Source organism: Oppia nitens, unplaced genomic scaffold, assembly GCF_028296485.1.
Source record: "Oppia nitens isolate AA-2021 unplaced genomic scaffold, nextdenovo-longstitch-racon4-pilon3 scaffold16_pilon_pilon_pilon, whole genome shotgun sequence".
NCBI lineage: Eukaryota > Metazoa > Arthropoda > Arachnida > Sarcoptiformes > Oppiidae > Oppia > Oppia nitens.
In genome coordinates, this window is record NW_026533195.1 from 75,923 (window position 1) to 98,873 (window position 22,951).

The window sequence follows — 22,951 nt, forward strand, 5'->3', positions numbered from 1 at the left end:
TCCCCATCATCATCATTGCATCATTATTGTTATCTAATTCAATACTCATTATTATACAGTATTAACTGTAAATTATTAGCTTGCTTATTTTTATTTTCGTTAATTATTGCTAAAAAAATTAATTTTTAAATTAATTAATTTTAATTTAATTAATAAAAATAATAATTTTAATTATATTTATCAATTTTCTAATTATTATCATATACTCTATTTGTATATATTATATATATATATATTGTATTGTTTCTAATTAATCAAAACAAAATTATCATAGCAACCAAATGTTTTATTTTTTATTATTATTATATAAATGTCATCAAACAATTTAAATATTATTATAAATTATTATTTTGATAATAATAAAAAATTTATTAATTATTTATTGTTTTTTTAAATAGTAGTTTTCATGGTTAATTTATTTTAAAATTATAATATTTAATAATTAAATTATACAGTAGATTATATTGCTATAGAAATAAATTCAATAATATTTTTTTAAAAACTGTAACAAATAACTAGTAATACATTGCCATCTATTGGCAATTGATAAAACAGTTATTAAATAAAAAAATTTATAATACAGGTACTTTTTTAAAACTATATGTATATGTATATATTATATTATACAGTATAAATAATAAATATAATTTATAAAATAAATGATACTGTATAATTATCATGTCAAAATTGTCATTTTTTTTGAAAAATTTTATATTTCAAAATACTATTGAAAAGTTTTATATAATTTTTTATATAATAATAAATTGTACCCTTGGTATTTTATTGAAAAAATAAGTTTGTATGCAAAAAAATGCCAGTAATATATAATTTTAACTTTATTTTTTATTACTTTATGTTATAACCAATTATTATTATTATTTATTATTATTATTTTTTGATAAAAATTATTACTCTAGCAAAAATATTTTAATAATTTTTTAACTAAATTTTTTATGTATGAAAAAAATTATAGTCAGTGATTATTAATATAATAATGTTTTAATATACATAAATGTGTAGTACATATACAAAAATAATTTTAACATAATAAAATATTTATCATAAATTGTCAATTATTAATTAAACAATTATTATTTATTTCTAAAATATTTTATTAAAAATATTGCATGTTATTTATTTTTTTTGTAAATTTCTATTAAAACAAATTAATTATTAAAATAATATTCATCACTGCCAACAATAACTTGGTTAAACATGCTTAATAATAATTATTATATAATCAATCAATTTTTGTTTTAATATATATTGTAACTTTAAAGAAAAAATATTATCAAGGTTATAGATGTTTTATCTATGCTATTATTATTATTTTGTTTTTGTTTTATTTAAACATAATAATTTAATTTTCTTTTTATTTTTTTTAAATATTATTATTATTATTATTATTATTATTATTATTATTATTATTATTATTAACTATTTATTAAATATCATATAATTTACTACTATTTATTAAATATCATATTTTACTACAAATATCTATATACAAAATAAAACTTTTGTATCAAACATTATATGATGATAATAGTTATGCTTTATTATCTAAAATATATAAATATTAAATAATTATTAAACAATATAACACTTGAAAAATAAAAATAATAATAATTACATTATTATTTTAATACCCTATACTATTGAACTCTACTACAGTATTATATATATTGTAAATACAATATAATACTAACATTAATACTAAACATCAAATTTTTGTATTAGACTCTCAACAACACACAGATAATTGATTTTCAATTTTAAACCACATTTTTGTGTTTTAAAAATAAAATGATTTTTTCGCAAAACGCGATAAACACATCTGATATTTAGTCTGAAGGGCAGACATGCAATCATTTTCAGAGAAAGAAAGAGAGAGAGAGAGAGAGAGAGTTGTAATAATAGTATAATCTATATATCAATATATATGCGTATATATATATATAAAATTAAGATTTCTTGTATAAACAAAAAAAAATATATCTAATATTAACATTTATTTCCAGACTTTTAAATATACAGAAAAATAACTTTTTTTTCAAAAATAAATATTTATTATTGTATTTTTCTAATAAGTGATGTGACAAATGATTAATGTTATCCATACATCAACTTTTACTCTCTCTCTCTCTCTCTCTCTCTCTCTCTCTCTTTCACTCACTCACTAACTTTTCACTCATTTTCACAAAAAAAAATTTCTTACATATATCTTATTTACAGTATATATATATACTGTATATATAAGTTTAAATAGTTTAGAAACTTTTAGGTCTACTTAACAACTTATACATAGTTTTTGAGGAATTTTGTCTCTCAAATGTTTTGTTTACCATTTAAAATGTTTTGCAGAGAGAAAGAGAGAGAGAGAGAGAGAGAGAGAGAGAGAGAGAGAGAGATGTTTGTGAGTGCGAAACATCACTTAGTTTTGAAGTCATGTTATTTTGTGGGACTCTTGAAAAACATAATATCAATATATCTTTTCAAAAATCCAAAAGTCCAGACACCGACACACAAACATCACTAATAAATATATAAGTATAATGTATTTTAGTTGTCATTTAATATTTACAAAAAAAATAAATAAATTTTTTTTTGTGCATACATATATTAGAAACATTAGATATATTTTTTGGAAAAAAATATCAATACACATGTGTCATCACATATTAGATTTTAATATTATTATAAAAAAAATTTGCAAACTTTACTAATAAATCATCAATTTTTTTAGATACAAAAAATAATTCAGTAAAAAATTAAATTATTTTTAAGTATTATTTAAAACATAATCATTAAAAATATTATTAGTATAAATCAATATTTTTATTATTATTAGAGACTTATATTCAATTAATCAAATTATAATAGTGTAAAACACAATGTGTAAACACATATTGTGTTTTTTTTGTTAAATATTTTATTTATTTTTAAATATCATATCTAATATACAATACAAACTGCAAACACATGTTTTTCTTACATATAATGTTTTTTAAAAAAGTATTTTATGTGCGAAAAAATACAATTAAAATACAAATATTATTACAATAATAGCTACAATTTTTTTATATATATATATATTTAAAATACATGAATACTCTCATCTTATTTATACAATATATTTTGAATAATTATCCAAATATATAGCTAAATATATATATATAATTGTTGAGAGAACTGACAGCTAAATTATTTTAATTTTTTTTATTGTTATTATTATATAATAATAATAATAATAATTGTTGTAATAATTTGCTACTATATTTATATATAAAGTTTATGTGAATAAATTATTATATAATTTTTATATATATATTTTTCAGGGACTGGGACTCTCTCTCTCTCTCTCTCTCTCTCTCTCTCTCTCTCTCTCTCTCTCTCTCTCTCTCTCTCTCTCTCTCTCTCTCTCTCTCTCTCTCTYTCTYTCTCTCTCTGAGCTCATAAATCCATATATCCTTCCATACGTTTAAATCATACACACAATACAATACAACTAACTATTTCTGTATTAAATCATATTATTAAATACAATACTGAGTATATATATATATATATATATATATATATATATATATATACTGTCCCACACCAAGTACTACCATAATTTTATCTGCCGGTGCTATCATATACTGAATATAGTAAGTAATTCAAACAATTGCTAAACAAGTTTGACTTCTCTCTCACTCTTTTATTATATAACTTTTTTTTATACATTCAATAATTTTCTCAGTGAATAAACTACTATATAATACTACAGTACAGTATATACTGTAGTTTTTTTGTGTCTGTCATTAAAAATAATATACACTTAAACAGCAACTTATATACAGGACTGACACCACAGAGAGCACTCACTCATCTGGGCTTTTGCTTCGGTACCTCCCTTTCCCTTCAAAAAAAAAAAAAATTGAATGCCCAACACATGCCTAATATAACCAATATTAGACTGACTGTTGGTTAGCTCAGTCAGTCAGTCATTCATTCATTCATTCACTCATTTGAGTCAAACAAAACATATATAGATTTTTTTTTTTGAGAGACAAACAAGTCTTCAAAAAAGTTTTCAAAGAGAGAGAGAGAGAGAGAGAGAAAAAAAGTGAAATATATTTGACAACAATAAAAGTTTATTTTAAAGTTTGAAAAAGTTTCTTATTATTATATAATAGTTTGAAAGATATCAGTAGATATTTTACTTAAACAACAAAAAATTAATAATAAAAATATATATTATTGAATAGATCATCAATTTTTATCAACTATTTTATTTTCATTATATCTATTGATATATATAATAAAACAAATTGTTAATATCATATTTATTTTTTATTAGTTGATCGTCTCATTTCAATAATTTTTATATTAAAAAAAATTAATAATATATCATATTTATTTAATCAAATTTATTCAAGTCTATCATATATTGAAATTCAATTTGTATGTGACATAACTAAAAAACATAACTTATTTTTGTAAAACATCATCAAAAAAATAAACGCTTATATTTCTCTATAATATATATATATATAATAGAAATAAATATCTATTTTATTTTGTTGATAAAAAAAACTGTGAAATAAAATCATAGTTTGTTGTTTCAAATTTCATTATATTATTGCACTACAACTACTACTACTACCTGTATATTATTATTTAAAAACATTTTGTTAAATATCATATATATATACAGTATATATATATATATAATTGTGTATTAAATTATTTTTCAAAAAATCTTGTGTTTGTCAACCAACCAAAAAAAATACACACAATTTTTTTTTGCTGGTATCTTATCTATCAGTTTGGCGACAACTTTATTATTTTTGATAAGTATGTAAAACAAATATTTTTTGTAAATTACTTAATTAATTATTACTAATTATAATAATTTTATTTTTTGATGATAATAATATTATAGATAACAAAAACCATGTATTTAATTAACTAACTAATAATTTATTATAATTTTAATTACTATATGTTTGTTAAATTTATTTTTATTTTCAATCATTTTAACTGTCAAATCAATATTCTAGTTGTTATTATAATAGTTTTTTTGTTTGTTTGTTGGTTAACTCATAAATAATATTATTAACACTTGTATTGTACATTATATTACCAGTAAATATATATATATTATATATATATATATAGTGTATAATGTGATAAGCAATTTGTTTATCATAGAGTATTAGTCATATAACACCACCAAAAAAAAACACACACAAAATATGTTTAAATAGTGTCTTATATTTGTAAAAATAAAATGATAGATGTATTGTATAAATATTTAATTATTAATATATATATATATATAACAAAAATTTAATCAATATCTATTATTATACCTAAAATAATAATAACCTACTGTAATAATATTACAATACAGTGTTTACATTATGACTAACTAAACATTTAATCTATTAATATATTTTTTTCTATCTATCTATCTATTATAATAATTAATTTATTTTATATATATATATTTTTTTAAGGTAGTATAATTGTTGGACCACTCAATCAACAATAATAACAAAATGTTTAAATATTTTATTTTAATATTATTGTTATCAGCAACAGTTTTCGGGTAAGTTATTATTATTATTTGCTAACAATTTAAATAATCAAAAAAAAAATGTTTTAAAAATTTTATATTTATTTTTTTTATGAGTCCAATACAATAAACTCATAAAAGTTTGTTTTTTTAAATTATTTAAATATTTAAAAAAAATAAAATTAGACTATTGAAAAATCTACCCTTAMTAAATTTTTTTTTAAAAAACAATTATTATTAATATATGCATAGATCATCTAGCATGTAACCTATGTATATGTATGTATGTGTGTGTTACCTAACTTAACAACTATCCTATCCTATCCTATACTATCCATACCATACCATACCCTACCCTAACTCTACCCTAACTCTACAATAGATAATGCATTTTAATGATAATAATGATGTCAAACACACTGTCTATACAATGACTTTTATTTGGTGGTGATATTATGTTTCAAAAAAAAAAACTAAAATACATTGACAACAACGACAATACAACATTGTATAGTTGGTTGTAATGAAACACCCCTGTAGGCTATATGAGGTGGGGGGCACAGGGATGTCATTTTATAAAGTTCACACATGAAAAAATACCTTATAATAAATAATTAGAGAAATACACTCTTTGTCTACTAGTATCATAAAAAGTCCTAACTTGTGAGTCATAGATATATTATATATATATATGATATATATATATATATAACTTTGTGCGACAATTATTATTATGTATTATTTGAAACATTAAATTGCAATTTAATACTGTATTATATCATCACATATATATACTGTATATTTATGGTATTATATGTCTATTAAATATAAAATACCTGTATTATGTAATATAGTTTGCAAACTAAGAAAATATTATTATATTTTTTTTCAACACACAAATATTCAATTAAAATAAAATACAATTTTAACTATTGATTTTATTACTAATATAAAAATATATATTTATATATTTATACAGTATATATATACAACATAAGTGCATTGCTTTATCAACAACAACAACAACAACAAATACTATAGTAATAGTCACGCAATTATGTAATGCCCATAAACTTATATATATATATATATTATATAAGATATACAGTAGTTTATAATACTGTATTAAACAAACAAAAAAAAATAAAGTTTATTATCACTATAATAACTATAGCTTTTATACTATGGTTTAAAAGTTTAAATGCTTATTTTATTGACCAATTTAAGACTATTATTATTATTATTAGTAGTAGTAGTATTAAAATTATATATAATGAAAAACTCATTTATAATATCAATATATTTTATATATAATATTAGTATACTGTTTATCTATCAATAATACACTTGTAATGATATAGTAACTGCTATTATAATAATTTTTATATATTTAAATATCAATATATATACTGTATATATATCAATATATATGATATGATTGTTTTATTTTTTCATTATTTTTTATTATATATTTTTGTTGTAATTATATATTTATATGATATATAATAATACAATTTATTTGTATAAATATTTTTAGAAAATAAAATATAATGATGGTAATAATAATAATAATAATACAATTATCCCACTAACTAATTAAATAAAACAAAATAAATTACATAAAAACTTATAAATAGTTTTTATTTGTTATTATAAAGTCATAATCTAGATAATTAAATTTTGTTCAACTGTTAAAAAATTTATTTTTTTGATTATTAATTAATTAAATTTAATTAATTAATTAAGTTAGAAAATACCATTTTTAAAAAATACTAAATTTTTAATTAGCAATATATTTTTAGTACAGAAATTTTTTTGTCACAAAAAAATCTAAATAAGATTAAATGTTTTTATTATTTCACAAAAACAAAAACAACAACAAAAATTATTTCACATATAAAAAACAAATTTTTTAATAAAAAAATTATAAAACAATATATTATATTTGCAATATACTGATACAAACATTTATTACAATATATATATATAGATATAAATTATATATTGTACAGGTGACCCCTTAAAGTTTATTGTAAAATTAATTGATAACAATAATAGCCCACCAAATAAAATAAAAAATTTTATTTAAAAAAAACACTGTATTGTGTTGTAAATCATTGGAATTTTTTTAATTTAAAACAACAACAACAACACCAAAAAACAACATCAAAAAAGTTTAGCTAAAATAAAAAAAAATTATTTTTTTTTTATTTATATATATATCATATGCAGTGATAAATGTTTTATACAAAATAAATAAATATAACTAAAATTTATAAAAAAAATCAAGACCATTGGACTTTTAAATATATATATTATTTATTATTTAGATTTATATAACTTATAAACAGTATTTGAAAGTATAATGAACTTATCTAAAGGTTAGACTAACTAAATAATAATAATAATAATAATGTATAAATACATATATTAATATATATATATATATAATATATATATATATATATATATATATATATATATACACATATATTTATATAACCTTTAATACATTATAAAAGCATTAATTATGAATACAAATATTCAAATGACAGAAAAATTTTTGAATGAATAAACACTTGAATTCATTATAAGTTTTTTTATATTTAAGTATTATTATTATTATTATTATAAACAATGACAAATGTTGTGATTATAATTGTATAATTATTTTTTTTCTCACATATTAACATATTTATATGTTATGCTTATTATTAAAACCATTATTATTATTATTATTTTAAGTATATTTATTATGAATATCAAGGTGGCTGTGTTGCCCCAAACTCCCTGTAAATTAGTGTTAAAAACAATAAAACAATAAAAAAAATGACAACAAAAATAAATAATATATTTTTAAGTTTTTTATAAAACAAAAAACAAACGTTTATTTATAACAACAATTTTTTATATAGTTTTAATTTTATTTATTTATTTTATTTAAAAATACTTCTAATTATGACAATCAGATATTACAGTATTATTATTATTATAAAGTTTATAAATAATATGAAACCACAAAAATTTCTAAAAAAAAATAAAACTAATTTTAACTAATTTGTATCCAATAATATCAAACTAGTGTTGTAATAATTATTAAGTTAATAATATTTTTAGTTTTGTTTATTTATAATAGTTTTGGTATCGTAAAAGACAATTTTTAAAAATAAAATTTTTAAAAATAGTAATTTAGATAATAATTGGTAATTTTCTTTTTTATTATTATTATTATTAGTAAACTAAACGATAAAACAAACAAAAAAATGATTTAATTTTCTATTAATAAAATTATTATTATTTTTTATTAAATAAAATTTGAATGAATGATAACTTTTGATTAAAGTGATAAACTATTAGTATATAAATATATATATATATACTAATAGTTATATATATACAATATTTTTATCATTTAAGATCTGTTTTATTTTATTTAAAGAGTTTAACATTAGATTTTATTTTTATTTATTTATTTATTCAAACATTATTATATTATATATATATATATATAATGCAATAATTCAAACATATAGTATAATAATAACTGTTTATATACTATAATATTTTTGTTTAAACACCACATAAAACTTGACCTAGAAAAATTTATATCAGACTAAAATAATAATAATAATAATAATAGTTAAATAAATTTACCAAAAAAATAAATAAAAATAAATAAATATTTTTACAATCATTGTTACTATCTATAACTGCCTGTAATCGTTAAAACTGTAAAAAAATATATACAGTATTCAATACAAACACACACAAGTTATGTGTGTTAATAGCAATCAATAATAATAATCATAATAATAATTTGGATCAAACTTTTTTATATATAATTTTTTTTCAAAATATAATATTTATATTATATATAAAACAGATATTATTTTTTTGTTGTTGATAATTTTCATATATATTATCGCTAATAAATATGATTAGTGATAATAATGTGAGAATTTTAATACTAAAATATTTTATAACAACAAAAATATCGGTCAATAGAAAAAAACATCAACAAAAAAAAACTGACACTTTTTTTCTAACAATTTTATTATTTATGTATTTTTTTATTTAAATGGGATTTTCAACAAACAAACAAACGGTAGACAAAATCTGCTTCAGCTCAGGGATCAGGAAAAACAATTATTGGATCAATTGCTGGATAAGAGCAAATACGATCAGCGTATAGCACCGGTAGGCATATCGGAAAATGGTACCCAAGGAGCTGTTACTGTTACCATCAATATCTATACCCGACTTGTTGAACATATATGTACGGAAAATCAGGAATGGAAAGTACAGCTAACTTTCCGGCAACAATGGGCCGATCAACGACTCAAATACGATGACCGAACCAATGGTAAACTACCGTTCCTGACACTGGAAGACAGTGACCGTTTGTGGACACCCGATACGTTCATATCGAATGCCCGATCGACTGAAATCAATACCGATCTCAAACCCAATCGACTGATCCGTATCTATCCATCGGGTGAAGTATTGTTCAGCACCCGTATCACATCCGTACTGACCTGTCCGATGGATTTACGCCATTATCCGTTTGATCAGCAAAAATGTCCCATACAATTGGCCAGTTGTAAGTAAATAATAATAATAATAATAAATAGTTATGATATAATAAACCCCAATTAGTTTAATTAAATTTAATTATCAATTTTAGATATACAATAAAATAAAATAATTAAACTATAAATAACTACTATATAAATATATAGTTTGTTTTATTGTATATCAAAATTGATAATTATTTAAGTTATTATACATATATATATATATATATATATATATATTGATAATTTTTAATTAGTTTAATTAATATTACAATATTATTATTAGTAGTAGTAGTATTAACAGGTTTATTATCAAATATATTTTATTACTATATTTTTTAGTTTTTTTTTAAATACATAATAAATTTTATTGACAATAATAATAGTTATTATACTCAACTCAACAACAAAAAACAAAAAAAAAATAAATAAATCAAAATCATTAATTTGAAAACATGTTTTTCAATTATTTTTTTTATTTTATCAATTCAATTTCAAATATTATCATATTTGTCATATGAGTTTTCCATATTTTTTTTGTAAATATTTACATATAGTTTTTAATTTGAATATTAAAAAATCATAAATAGTTTATTTTTGATAAACTAAGTCAATTGTCAATAATAAAATAAATATAATAAAAAAAACTACTGTATATGTGATTTTTAGATAAAAAAAATATACTACTATACCATAGATAAACTAAATTAATAAAAAAAATTAATTTTATATAATAATAATAATAATAATATTTATAAGTAATAGTTTATACATATAAAATAAAAAAAAAATATATTGTGACAAAAACCTTGGAAAATAAACTTATAAATAAATTAGTAAAAAATAAAATTTAAATACAAGTTATATATATATATATATACTGTATATAAATTTATATCCTGTTTATTATTATTGACAAAATTATAAGTTATCAAAACATTTACTATTATTATTATTATTATTATTATTTTAAATTAGTAATAAATATTTTAGTAGCAATAAAATAATAATTTTTATAATAAACATGTTTATGTGACACACACACACACAAACAATTTATATAATTTACATATACTATAAATATATTATTATTTTTTTAAAAAACAAAATTATTAATAATAATAATTATTATTATTTCAATTTTTTTTTTCAACAACAATCAGATGGTTATACCACTAACGATATCGTCTACGTATGGAAGTCTGAACAGCCGATCCAAGTGTCGAAAAGTTTACACAAAATAGCACCCGACTGGTCATATCTGGACAATTACGAGACAACTAACTGTACTTCCAGTACACTTACAGGTAGGGAAACAGTTGGGAAGTGGTGGTGGTGGGTGCCCACAGGGTATGGGCTGAGTGATAGGTTATACCTGTATTTAACACATTATATTAATTAAAATCAATTGCTAACCTAACACACCCTAAACACTTGTTGTTGTTGTCATTAAATAGGAAACTATTCATGCATTAAGACTGACCTATTGTTTGGCCGAAATGCCGGCAAATACGGCTGTCAATGGTTTCTACCGACGGCTGTCCTCACGTTTGTCTCATTCGTATCGTTTCTGTTCAAACCTGAAAAGTCTACGCGCGTCAAATTTTTGTTGGTCACACTCTTACTCCTGTACGTACACATTGTCTACATTAATAGCCGATCCCTGGCCAACGATATCAACTACAATACAGCCAAAGATTGTTGGACCAGTACTTGCCTGGTGTTTGTTTTGGCCACATTTGTCGAGTATGCCGTAGTACTGGCCATCGGTAAACTAAATAAACATTGTCCGAAACACGGCGGCGGCGGCTGCGGCGGTACCAACACTGATGCTAACGGTGCCGGCGGACGTAATGGCAAATCGGTTAACAATTGCGAAGAAGGCGACGCTGTGGCACTGGTAGGCAATAATATCGGCTATTAGTAACTTAATAGTCAATTATTTTTATATTGTTTTTGTAATTATTATTAATTAAGAAACCGTTGGTCACCGATAACGACGATTTGAAGACCAAAACAGTTGACGGCGCCGACGATGAAGACACCAAAGAGCTGACCACTGGCGGCGGCGGCAGTTTACCGGCGGTCAACCCGTCGTGCAATCGACGATTGTATGCCCAGAAATGGCGTGACCTGTCGCTGGGCCGTCGTATCGATCTGTTGTCGGCCATTATTTTCCCGAAACTATTCATTGCCTATATTATCATATTTTTTGTCTTCGAGACAATGGCCTAAAAAACCAGACCAACCAACCGACCAACCAATTGACTTAACTATTGATTTATTATTAATTTGATGTTTACTATTAATATAATATTATTTGATATTTTTTTTAAAATTTAATTAACTATCAAATATTATGACAATACAAGTTTTAAACAAAAAAATTATTTTATATAATAGTATTGTATCTAATTAATCAAAAAAAAAAATTAGATTTTTTTTGATAGTATAGACTATAGTTTTAATAGTAATTTACAAATAAAAAAAATAGTAATAATATTCAATTTTATCTTTATTATTATTATTATTATTATACAATATTTATCTACATTTAATGTATCAGCTATTTAATTATTAAATATTATTATTATTATGATATATATTGATTACAATTATACGTATATTTATATAAAATCATAGTTAGATATATGATTATTATTTTGATAATTATTTTGATTATTATTATTTGATAGTTTATAATTTTAAAAAAACAAATTTAAATAATATTAATCATATATATTAATATCAATGTCATTTAAAATATATATATATATATATTATATTATATATAATACCTTATACTTTATTATTATTAATAAATTATATATTTTACTCTTTTTTTTAAATTATCATTATCATATAAATCAATATTTAGACTTAATGTAATAGCTTATTTTTAAAATAAAAATTAATAAAAATATAATTAAATAATTATTTGCAAATATTTATTTTTTTTTAATATAATAAAAACCTAAAAAAATAATTAGCTAAACTTATTGCTAAATAAATTTTTAATAATAAAATATTAAATAATTATATAGTGTTTTAAACTATTTAATAAATTCTAAAAAAAAATGATTTTAAAATTTTTAAAAATAATTTTTCTAATAATATTGTTTAATATTTATTTAAAATCATCTGAGATGATATAATATATGGAGAACACAATTATTATTATTATTTAATAAAATTTAATTATTTATAAATTGAATTGATTTATATTTAAAAAAAAAACATTTTCCAACAATAAATTTTATGTATAAATCAATTTACATTGCGATGCATACAAAACATATCATCAAATCATATGATTAAAAAAAACAATGTAAAAGTATATTATTTTATTATTAATTTTTAATAATACTGTATATATATATATAATATATATTAAAATTATATATTGATTTTTTTTAAAAAAATTCATGCTTGTTAATTTTTTTTAAAAATTTATTATCTAGACAACTAAATTACAAAAAAATGCACTTTAACTATAATTATTTTTATTAAAAAAAATGTAAATAATTTATAAATATTTGAACAGTGTATATCCAATTGAGTAATCATTAAACTATATATTTTATATAGTTTAAGCTACATCTATATAACTAACAAAAAAAAATAATTTTTTTAATATATCAATATTTCTCAACAATTAACAGATAGTTAATTTATTTATATTTAAAAATAAAATAAAATAAAAAACTATTTACACATTTTTTATAAAAAAAAATGATTGAGTGATACATTGATTCATTGACTGATGATTAAACATTGATAGGCTTTTATAGTATAAATAATTTTTTGTTGATTATATCATAGACTCAATAAATTTATATGTATATCACAATTGAAAATATATAATGTTTGTTTGCAACTATATTGTTAAGTTATGAAACTTTATGTTCAAATCAATTAAACAATATATATATGTAAATTAAATTTGTTTAATATATATATATAAATTTTTATATATTGTTGAAACATACTGTATATATTACAGTATTATGCGCTTTAAAAAAATCACTGTCACATGTATTAGATCAGTTCAATAATATATATATAAAAATTTTTTATACATTAATATTAGATTATATAAATTATTTGTTTAGTATTTATATTATTATTATTATTATTATTCAGAATAGTCTATAAAAATAAAATTAATTAATTGATTAAAAACTCTAAAATTTGTGTTATTTTAACTAAAATTTGTTTGCAAAATAATTAATTAATTAATAAAAAAAATTTTTTAATTGCATCACAATATTATGAGATGCTTGTCATTTATTTTGCTAATTAGTTTAATTATATTATTTATAAATAATATTTATGCAGTAAAAAGTATGTATTTTTTTGTAATAATAATAATAATAATAATAATAATATTTAACAATATTTAATCATAATAATAATTTATAAACTTAAGTTTACAAAAAAAAATTATGCAATTAATTACTCATTTTGAAATTTTTAAAAATAGATACAGTATAAATTATTAATACTAATATTTATAATTAGCATATATAGTATTAATAAATTAGCATAGAGATTATTAATTGATTTTTTGTTTAAAAAATTAACATGTTAATTTTATTTATCAATTTTTTTTTAAAAAAAAGAGGATAATGGTGTATTGAACTGTCCTCCTAATAATGGTGGTGCCGGTGGTGGTACAGCTGCTAAACCTCGAGGAGGAGGAGGAGGCGGAACCAGTAGAGGAACTGGTGGTAGTGCTTCAAAAAGTAGAGGAGGCGGAGGTGGAGGAGGAGGTGTAGCCAAAAGTGGAGTTCAAAAATCCGGATCTTCTGGCCGTTCCGTTGGCGGCAGCGGTGGCAGTAGTAGTCGATCGGGTGGTGGATCGTCGTCTATCGGTAAATCTCGCGGCGGTGGTGGCGGCGGCAGTAGTGGAGGACAGTCAAGAGGTGGCGGCGCCGGTGCAACAAAAACAAGTGGTTCGTCAAAAAGCATATCGTCGTCAAAAGGTTCGGGTAGTAAACGTCAAAGTGGTAGCAGTAGTAGTAGTAGTGGTGGCAAAATTGGCAGCACTGGTATGTCTGGCAGTAGTAGTAGTAATAGACACTCGTCATCGTCGGGCAATAGTAGACAAACAAGTGGCGGACGAAGTGGTTCATCAAAAGGCGGATCAATAAGTGGTAGCATAAGTGGCAAGACTTCTGGAGGCAAAAGTGGTAGCAGTAGTAGTAGTAGTGGTGGCAAAATTGGCGGCACTGGTATGTCTGGAAGTAGTAGTAGTAGACGTTCATCATCGTCATCGTCGTCGGGCAATAGTAGACAAACAAGTGGCGGAAGAAGTGGTTCATCAAAAGGCGGATCAATAAGTGGTAGCATAAGTGGCAAGACTTCTGGAGGCAAAAGTGGTAGCAGTAGTAGTAGTGGCGGTACTAAGCAATCATTGGGTGGATTATCAAACAAAATTGGCACCAGTAGTTCAAATAAAAACGGTAAATCTACCAGTAGTTCATCAATGATAGGCTCGGGTAGTAGTAGTAGTAAGAGATCCAGTGGTAGCGGCACTACTAATGGCAAAGTGGGTACCGGTATGTCAAACAACAGAGGAGGAAGAGGTGGTAGTGGGGCTACCAGTTCTAGTGGTAGCAAATTATCATCAAGTTTTGGTGGCAAAAGCGGTAGCAAATCAAGCGGCAGTAGTTCGAGCACCGGTACTAAAAGTAGCGGTAGTAGTAGTTCATCATCAATTGGCAATCGTATTAAACAATCGGCTGGTAGTATAACCAACAACAACAAAAAAGGTGGTGGCACCAGTATTGGTGGTGGTGTAAGCAAATCGGGTACCGGTAGTAGTAGTAAACGGTCGGGTGGTAGCACCGGCAGCAGTAGCAGCAGCAATGGCATAACCAATAAAATCGGAACTGGTATATCAAACATCAAGGGTAGTGCATCGGGCGGTTCAATTGGTAACGGGATTAAGTCAACTGGTTTGGGTGGTAGTAAGGGTAGTAGTAGTAGCCGTAATAGTCGTGGTGGCAAGTCGACGAGCACTGGTAGTTCAGGTGCCGGCATAAAGGGATCATTTGGAGGTAGCATTAAAGGCAATTCTGGTAGTACATCGGGTACGGGTAGAAACAAAATTAGTGGTCAGATTGGTGTGAAAAACAGCGGCACAACCAAAACTGGTATCACTGGTGGTAGTGGTAGTAGTAGTAGTAGTGGTATCGGTAGTAGTATTAAAAATGGTATCAATGGCGTCAAGACGAGTATCGGTAGCGGAATAACTGGTGGTTCAACTAAATCTGGTGGCTCTGGTGGAGGAACAATAGGAGGCATTAAAACTGGTGGTCAATCAAATAGTGGTATCAAAAATGGATTGGGAAGTATTGGCAGCGGACGAGGAGGACGACAGTCTGGTAGAGGAAGTGGTGTTACTACAAAAACTGGAAATACTAGATCACTTACCACTAGAAGACCAAGAGGAGGTGCTGGAAGTGGTAGAGGAGGATCATCTAGTGGTGGTGGTGTACTAACTACTAGAAAATCAGGTGGAAGTGGTTTTCGGACAACTCGTAGATTTGGTGGTAGTGGTAGTGGTGGTGGAAGAGGAGGAGGAAGAACTACTCGCAGATCCGGAGTAGGAATGCCAGCAATTAGATCGACACCTCGTGTATCGATACCATCGATTGGTGGCAGAACTGGTAGTGGTGGTGGTGTTGGAGGAACTGGTGTTCGGTCTACTCCTAGATCTAGTGGCGGTAGACCTGATAGTGGTGGTAGTCGTACAACTCGTAGATCAAATGGTGGAAGAACTGGTAGTCGAACTACTCGTCGATCAACTAGTGGTGGAGGCGGCGATCGAAGGACTACTACACGCAGATCGGGTGTAGGATTACCAGCTAATAGATCGACACCTCGGGTATCGATACCATCGATAGGTGGCAGACCAGGTGGTGGTGGAGGAACAGGAGCTGGTAGTCGAACTACTCGTCGGTCAAGTGGTGGCAGATCTGGTAGAGTAGGAACTGGTGGCAGTCGTACTACTCGTCGGTCAAGTGGTGGTAGAGGTGACGGACGAAGAACTACTCGTAGATCGGGTGTAGGATTGCCATCAATTATAACGACCCCATCGATTGGTGGCGGCACTGGTATACTAACTACTCCTAGATCTACTGGTGGTGGTGGAAGAGGAACAGGAACTGGTGGCAGTCGAACTACTCGTCGGTCAAGTGGTGGCAGATCTGGTAGAGGAGGAACTGGTAGTCGTACTACTCGTCGATCAAGTGGTGGCGGACGAAGAACTACTACTGCTCGCAGATCGGGTGTCGAATCGGGAACGACACCATCGATTGGTGGCGGCACTGGTATACTAACTACTCCTAGATCTACTAGTGGTGGTGGAAGAGGAGGAGGAGGAAGAGGAACGGGTAGGAGTCGAACTACCCGTAGAGGAACTGGTGGTAGTGGCGGCGGTAGGACTCGTGGAAGAGGACAGGTAACTGGCAGTAGTAGGACTACCCCGAAGGGCTCATCATCTATAGGACAAAGAAACACGAAGAGAAGCGGAAGAAATGGTAACTCGAGAGGCGGCGGCGGCAGAGGCGGCAGAGGCGGTGGTAATGGTAATCGTGGAACAACTGGTGGACTAATTGTTACTCAAAGACCCAGAGGAGGAAAAGGCATAGCAACTAATAGCTATACAACAAATTTGCCGCTAATTAATAAAGGAGATTATGTGACAAGCGGTGGTCGCTATAGCGGCGGCGGCACCGGTATCTCTGGACACAGAGGATCTGCAATAATCGGTATCAATCGCGGAGGTGGTGGTAGTAGAGGTAGTAGTGGTAGTATTAGTAGTAGTGGTGGTGGTAGTAGTAGTTCGAGCAGTGGTAGCAGTCGCGGATGGCAGAGAGGAGGATATGGACGTCAAGGCAGTAGTGGAACTGGTAGTAGTAGTAGTGGTGGTGGTAGTAGTGGTGTAGGAAATAATGGATATAATGGATATCTAATTAAAGAAGGATCAAGTGGTAGTAGTGGTGGTAAAGGTATTGCAACTGCTGGAGGAACGGTATCAACAAATTTTGGAAACAGCGGTAGAGGTGGTAAAGGTATTGGAAGTGCTGGAGGACGTGGAGGATCGGTATCATCTAATTTTGGAAGCAGTGGTAGAGGTGGTAAAGGTATTGGAAGTACTGGAGGAGCTGGAGGATCGGTATCAACTAATTTTGGAAACAGTGGTAGAGGTGGTAAAGGTATTGGAAGTACTAGAGGAACTGGTGTGGCGACGCATGGACTAGGAGGAAGAGGAGGAAAGGGTTTTGTTATTAGCGGTGGTGGCGGTAGTGGCGGCGGCGGCGGCTCGAGATCGGGTGGTCTGAAAGGCAATATTGGCACCGGTATTGCAGCTGGAATTGGAACCGCAGTCGGCACTGGTATGGGAGCGGCTATTGGAAGCGGTATCAATCGTGGAGGAACTGGTGGCGGAAGTATTGGTGGTGGAAGTGGAGGTGGTTTTAGTATTGGTGGTGGCCATGGAGGTGGCCATGGAGGTGGTGGCCATGGAAGTGATGGTAGTATTGGTGGTGGCAGTGGAAGTGGAAGTGGTGGTGGAAGTGGTGGTGGAAGTGGTAGTGGAAGTGGTAGTGGAAGTGGTAGTGGAAGTGGAGGTTCTATGAGTTTCGGAGGAAGACCTGGAGTAGGAGGAGGAGGAAGTTGGAGTTCTGGTTACGGATCGGGTGGTAAATCAGGAACAGCTGGAGGAACAGGTGATGGCAGCGGTGGTGGCAGCGGTGGTGGCGTATCAGTAGGACAGGGTGGTAATGGTGGACAGTCTGGTTACGGTTACGGTGGAAATGGTGGTCAGGCTGGCTATGGTTATGGCGGTAATGGTGGACAATATGGTAGCGGCGGCGGTTTCGGTGGTCAGGGAAACGGCAAAAATGGCTATGTATGCGGTTGTTTCGCTATAAACACGACTATAACAGCCAATAGCGGTGGTGTCAATGCAATAGAAAGTCAATCTAGTGGACAGTTGGAGGTCAATAGGAGAACCGGTGGTATGAATAAAAAAGGTTACTATACGGGCAGCGATTCAAATCAATTGTATATATCGGGCCAACAATTGAATGGCGAAAACAATAATAATCAATTGGGCGGAAAGTTAGCTAATAATAATGGAGTTGGTAATGGTGTCGGTGGTGGTGGTGGGTTCAGAGGTTATGTCGTACAGGTTCCCTGTCCATCATCATCATCATCATCATCGCAAACTAACGGTGGTCAAGCAATTGGTGGATCAAATGGAGCAACTTTTACTGGACAACAGTCTACTACAGGACAGTTAGCAATGGGAAAGTCATCGTCAATAGGACAGTCGTCATCAATCGATTACAACAACAACAACAACAATAAAGAGGAACAACAAAGTCATAAAAGTAGTGGACATAACAACAACAACAACAGTGGTAGTGGTCAACAAACTAGCGGTGAAAACCGTAAAAAACGGGAAGACATTATTGTCTATAGTGGACCACAAAAACCTGGTGGCGGTAGTGGTGGTAGTGGTGGTGCTGGTGGTAATGCCATTGGACAACAGCAACAACAAACATATAATAGTAAACAGTTTAACACAGATAGTGGTAGTAGTAGTATTAGTAGTGGTAGTGGTGATGGTAGAGTAGGACAAGGATATCATCATCAATCGGACAGTAGTAGCAGTGGTAGTAGCAGTTTGCCTATCAATGGTAAACAAGCATTGACCCAAAATAATGATAGATCAGGATCATCAGCATCATTATCATCACGTTTGAACAGTTATGTCTACCCGGTTAACAAGCACCTGGATACTAGTAATAGTAAAAAATGTGACGACAAATGTACAAATTGTTGCGGTCCATAAAAAATAATTAATTAATTATTAATTGATTAGTTAATTATTATTATTATTTTTTAAAAATATATTATAATTAATTAATTAACAATTTAAACATACTCAAAACAAAAATAATAATAATAATAATATAAATACATTATCATTGCGTCTAAAATCATAATTATATTTGTAATTATATATACTGTATATCTATATATTATTAATATTTTTTTTATTGTTTATTATTAAATAATCAAAAAGAAAATATTTTCCAATTAATTAATTAATTAATTATTTTTATCAAATTTTTTTTTCTAAATAATATTATTAAATACATAAACAATTATTTCCGATAATATAATATATTAATACATTTTGTATAATATAGTAATACTAGAGTACATTGTGTGTACTTTATAATTACTTGTTAGTGTTTAATATATTGTAATTATAAAGTTATTACAAAATTTAAATGTAATATTATTTTTGTTAATTTTTCAATTAGTAAAAAAATAAATAAATAAATATATAATTTATAAAATTCTCGATAATTTTGTTTAATGTGAAACAAATATTGTAATATTTTATTATTAATAATAATTTACTAATTAATTAAACTGATTAAATAAATTTAGATCCTGGTTAATTTTTATTATAAATATATATATATATATATGTTGGACATAATTTATTAAACTATTATGTGATTAAATAATTTATTATTACATTAATAATAAAACTACTTTTTTTAAAACTATTAAACTATTAGACTATTAAATTAAGTTTATTTTTAATCAATATACAATAATTATGTCAATCAATTATCATCATCATAAATCATTAAGCATATTTTTATTAGTAATATTGATAACTATTTATTATTATTGTCTAACATTACAACAGGTTTGCGGTTGTATTATAAGTAAGTTTATTAAATATATTTAAATATGATATTATTTTTATTTTAAAAAATTAAATAAATAAATTTTATATAAAAAATTATTAATTTTTAATTAGTGAGACAACTAATAAGCTACCCTCACTATCAACATGTCTATCCTCAACCACCACCACCACCACCACCAATACATGGTCATCCAGGAAAGCTAGGTTGTTGTCCTAAAAACTATAAGGGAGGAAATGGTGGTAACGGTGGCGATGCTTATGCAGGTTCAGGTAGTCATGGTGGACAGGGTGGCAATGCATACGGTGGACCGGGTGGTAATGGAGGGCCTGGAAGGGAGGCAGGAGGAGGTCGTAGAGGGAAACGTAGTTATTAGAAATTAATATATGTTTATTAATATTATTATTATTATTTTATGTAATGTTATCTATTTATTAATAATATACAATCAAAAAAAATAAAATAAATAAATTACTATTTTTTGAAAATTTTATATACTTTATATTATTTTTWAAAAATTACTTTATCTATACAAGTATATGATTTTTTTCTAGAAATTTTTAAATAATATTTATTATTAACAAAAAAAAAACAATAAATACAATTTTTTTCCACCAGTAAATATTTAAGTACTTAAAAACGATGCTGGTCAAATATAAAAATACATAATTCAAACAAATATTATTGATATTATTTTTATGATTTTTTATCAAATATCAATTTAGTCAACAAAAAAAATTATATAATATATAATTTTGCAATTAAAACTTAAAAATTTAATATAAAAAAATAATTTTCGTCAATAATTATATTTAAAAAAACAGACGGTTTTTTAAACAATATTTTTTATAATTTAATAGGTATTAAAAAATAAAACAAAATTCACACAAAAATCAATATTTTTTATAAATTTAAATAATAATAATAATAATAAAATAATGAATCGATTTCTAGTATTGTTTGAAGTAATCGTTGGCTTTATTATTGCTTTTCGTAAGTTTTTTTGTTTTGAAAATAGATTTTRTTTTGTTTATTTAATTTATTTAAAAAAAACAATATTTATWTTATTATTATTATTATTATGTTTGACTTTATTGTTAATTTGATATATTTTATTTATTTTTTTATAAATATAACAAAATAGTATCAAGCACAATTGAAAGTAAGCCTTATCTAGATGATGATGTAGAGCCACAACGTTAAAATAATAATAATAATAATAATAATGTTTATTAAATTATTTATTTGTTATATATATATAAACTTATATATATATATTTATTTATAAATTTTATTATTATAATAAAATAATGTTTATTAAATCTAATATTTTATGTTTAAATTTATTATTTTTGTTATTTTCTAATTATAATTATGTTTTAATATTATAAATAATAATTTAGTTTTATATATATATATATATAGTAAGTTTTATTAAATTTATTAATAAATAATATGAAAAATTTAAACAAAACTAAACATTGCATATCAAAATTAAAAAAAAGTTATTAAAAGTCATGAAAAATTTTAATCTAATATTTAGCTAATGTTTAAATTTGAAATAAAACATAAWTTTTTKTTRTTTTCTAATTATAATGTATACATAGTTGTTGGGAGTTTATAATAAATTTATACAAAGATAGCCAGTATTGTCGCAAACAATTTGATCCAAAGTAAGACCAATATTGTATAGTATAGTAGTAGTAGTAGTAGTAGTAGTAGTAGTAGTAGTAGTTATATATATATAGTAGTAGTAGTTAGTAGTAGTAGTATTTAGTATATAGTAGTAGTAGTAGTAAGTAGTAGTAGTAGTAAGTAGTAAGTAGTAGTAGTAGTAGTATTTGCATCAATATATTTATAAATTATATATTTATATATTTAAATATATAAATTATATATTTAAAAAACAAACAGACGGTTTTTTAAACATATTTTTTTCTTAATTTAATAGGTATTTAAACAAATGAAAAAAAATCCACTCAGAAATCAATATTTTTTTTTATAAATATTTATAATAATAATAATATATAAATAATAAATCGATTTCTAGTATTGTTTGTAAACTA

General features: G+C 25.4%; 2 protein-coding genes across 2 annotated transcripts; both read left to right on the forward strand.

Moving 5' to 3' along the window:
• The first annotated feature begins 5,187 nt into the window (after positions 1 to 5,187).
• On the forward strand, positions 5,188 to 12,506 carry LOC128965165 (glutamate-gated chloride channel-like). Its single transcript, XM_054311817.1, has 6 exons — positions 5,188 to 5,287; positions 5,508 to 5,599; positions 9,676 to 10,166; positions 11,304 to 11,447; positions 11,598 to 12,040; positions 12,118 to 12,506. The coding sequence occupies exons 2-6, from the start codon at positions 5,550 to 5,552 to the stop codon at positions 12,373 to 12,375; spliced, it is 1,386 nt and encodes a 461-aa protein (XP_054167792.1). The 5' UTR covers positions 5,188 to 5,287; positions 5,508 to 5,549; the 3' UTR covers positions 12,376 to 12,506.
• A 1,905-nt stretch (positions 12,507 to 14,411) lies between these two features.
• On the forward strand, positions 14,412 to 21,261 carry LOC128965170 (uncharacterized PE-PGRS family protein PE_PGRS54-like). The gene is made up of 4 exons (XM_054311823.1): positions 14,412 to 14,418; positions 14,479 to 14,484; positions 14,763 to 19,985; positions 20,999 to 21,261. The coding sequence occupies exons 1-4, from the start codon at positions 14,412 to 14,414 to the stop codon at positions 21,259 to 21,261; spliced, it is 5,499 nt and encodes a 1,832-aa protein (XP_054167798.1).
• Positions 21,262 to 22,951: the final 1,690 nt, after the last annotated feature.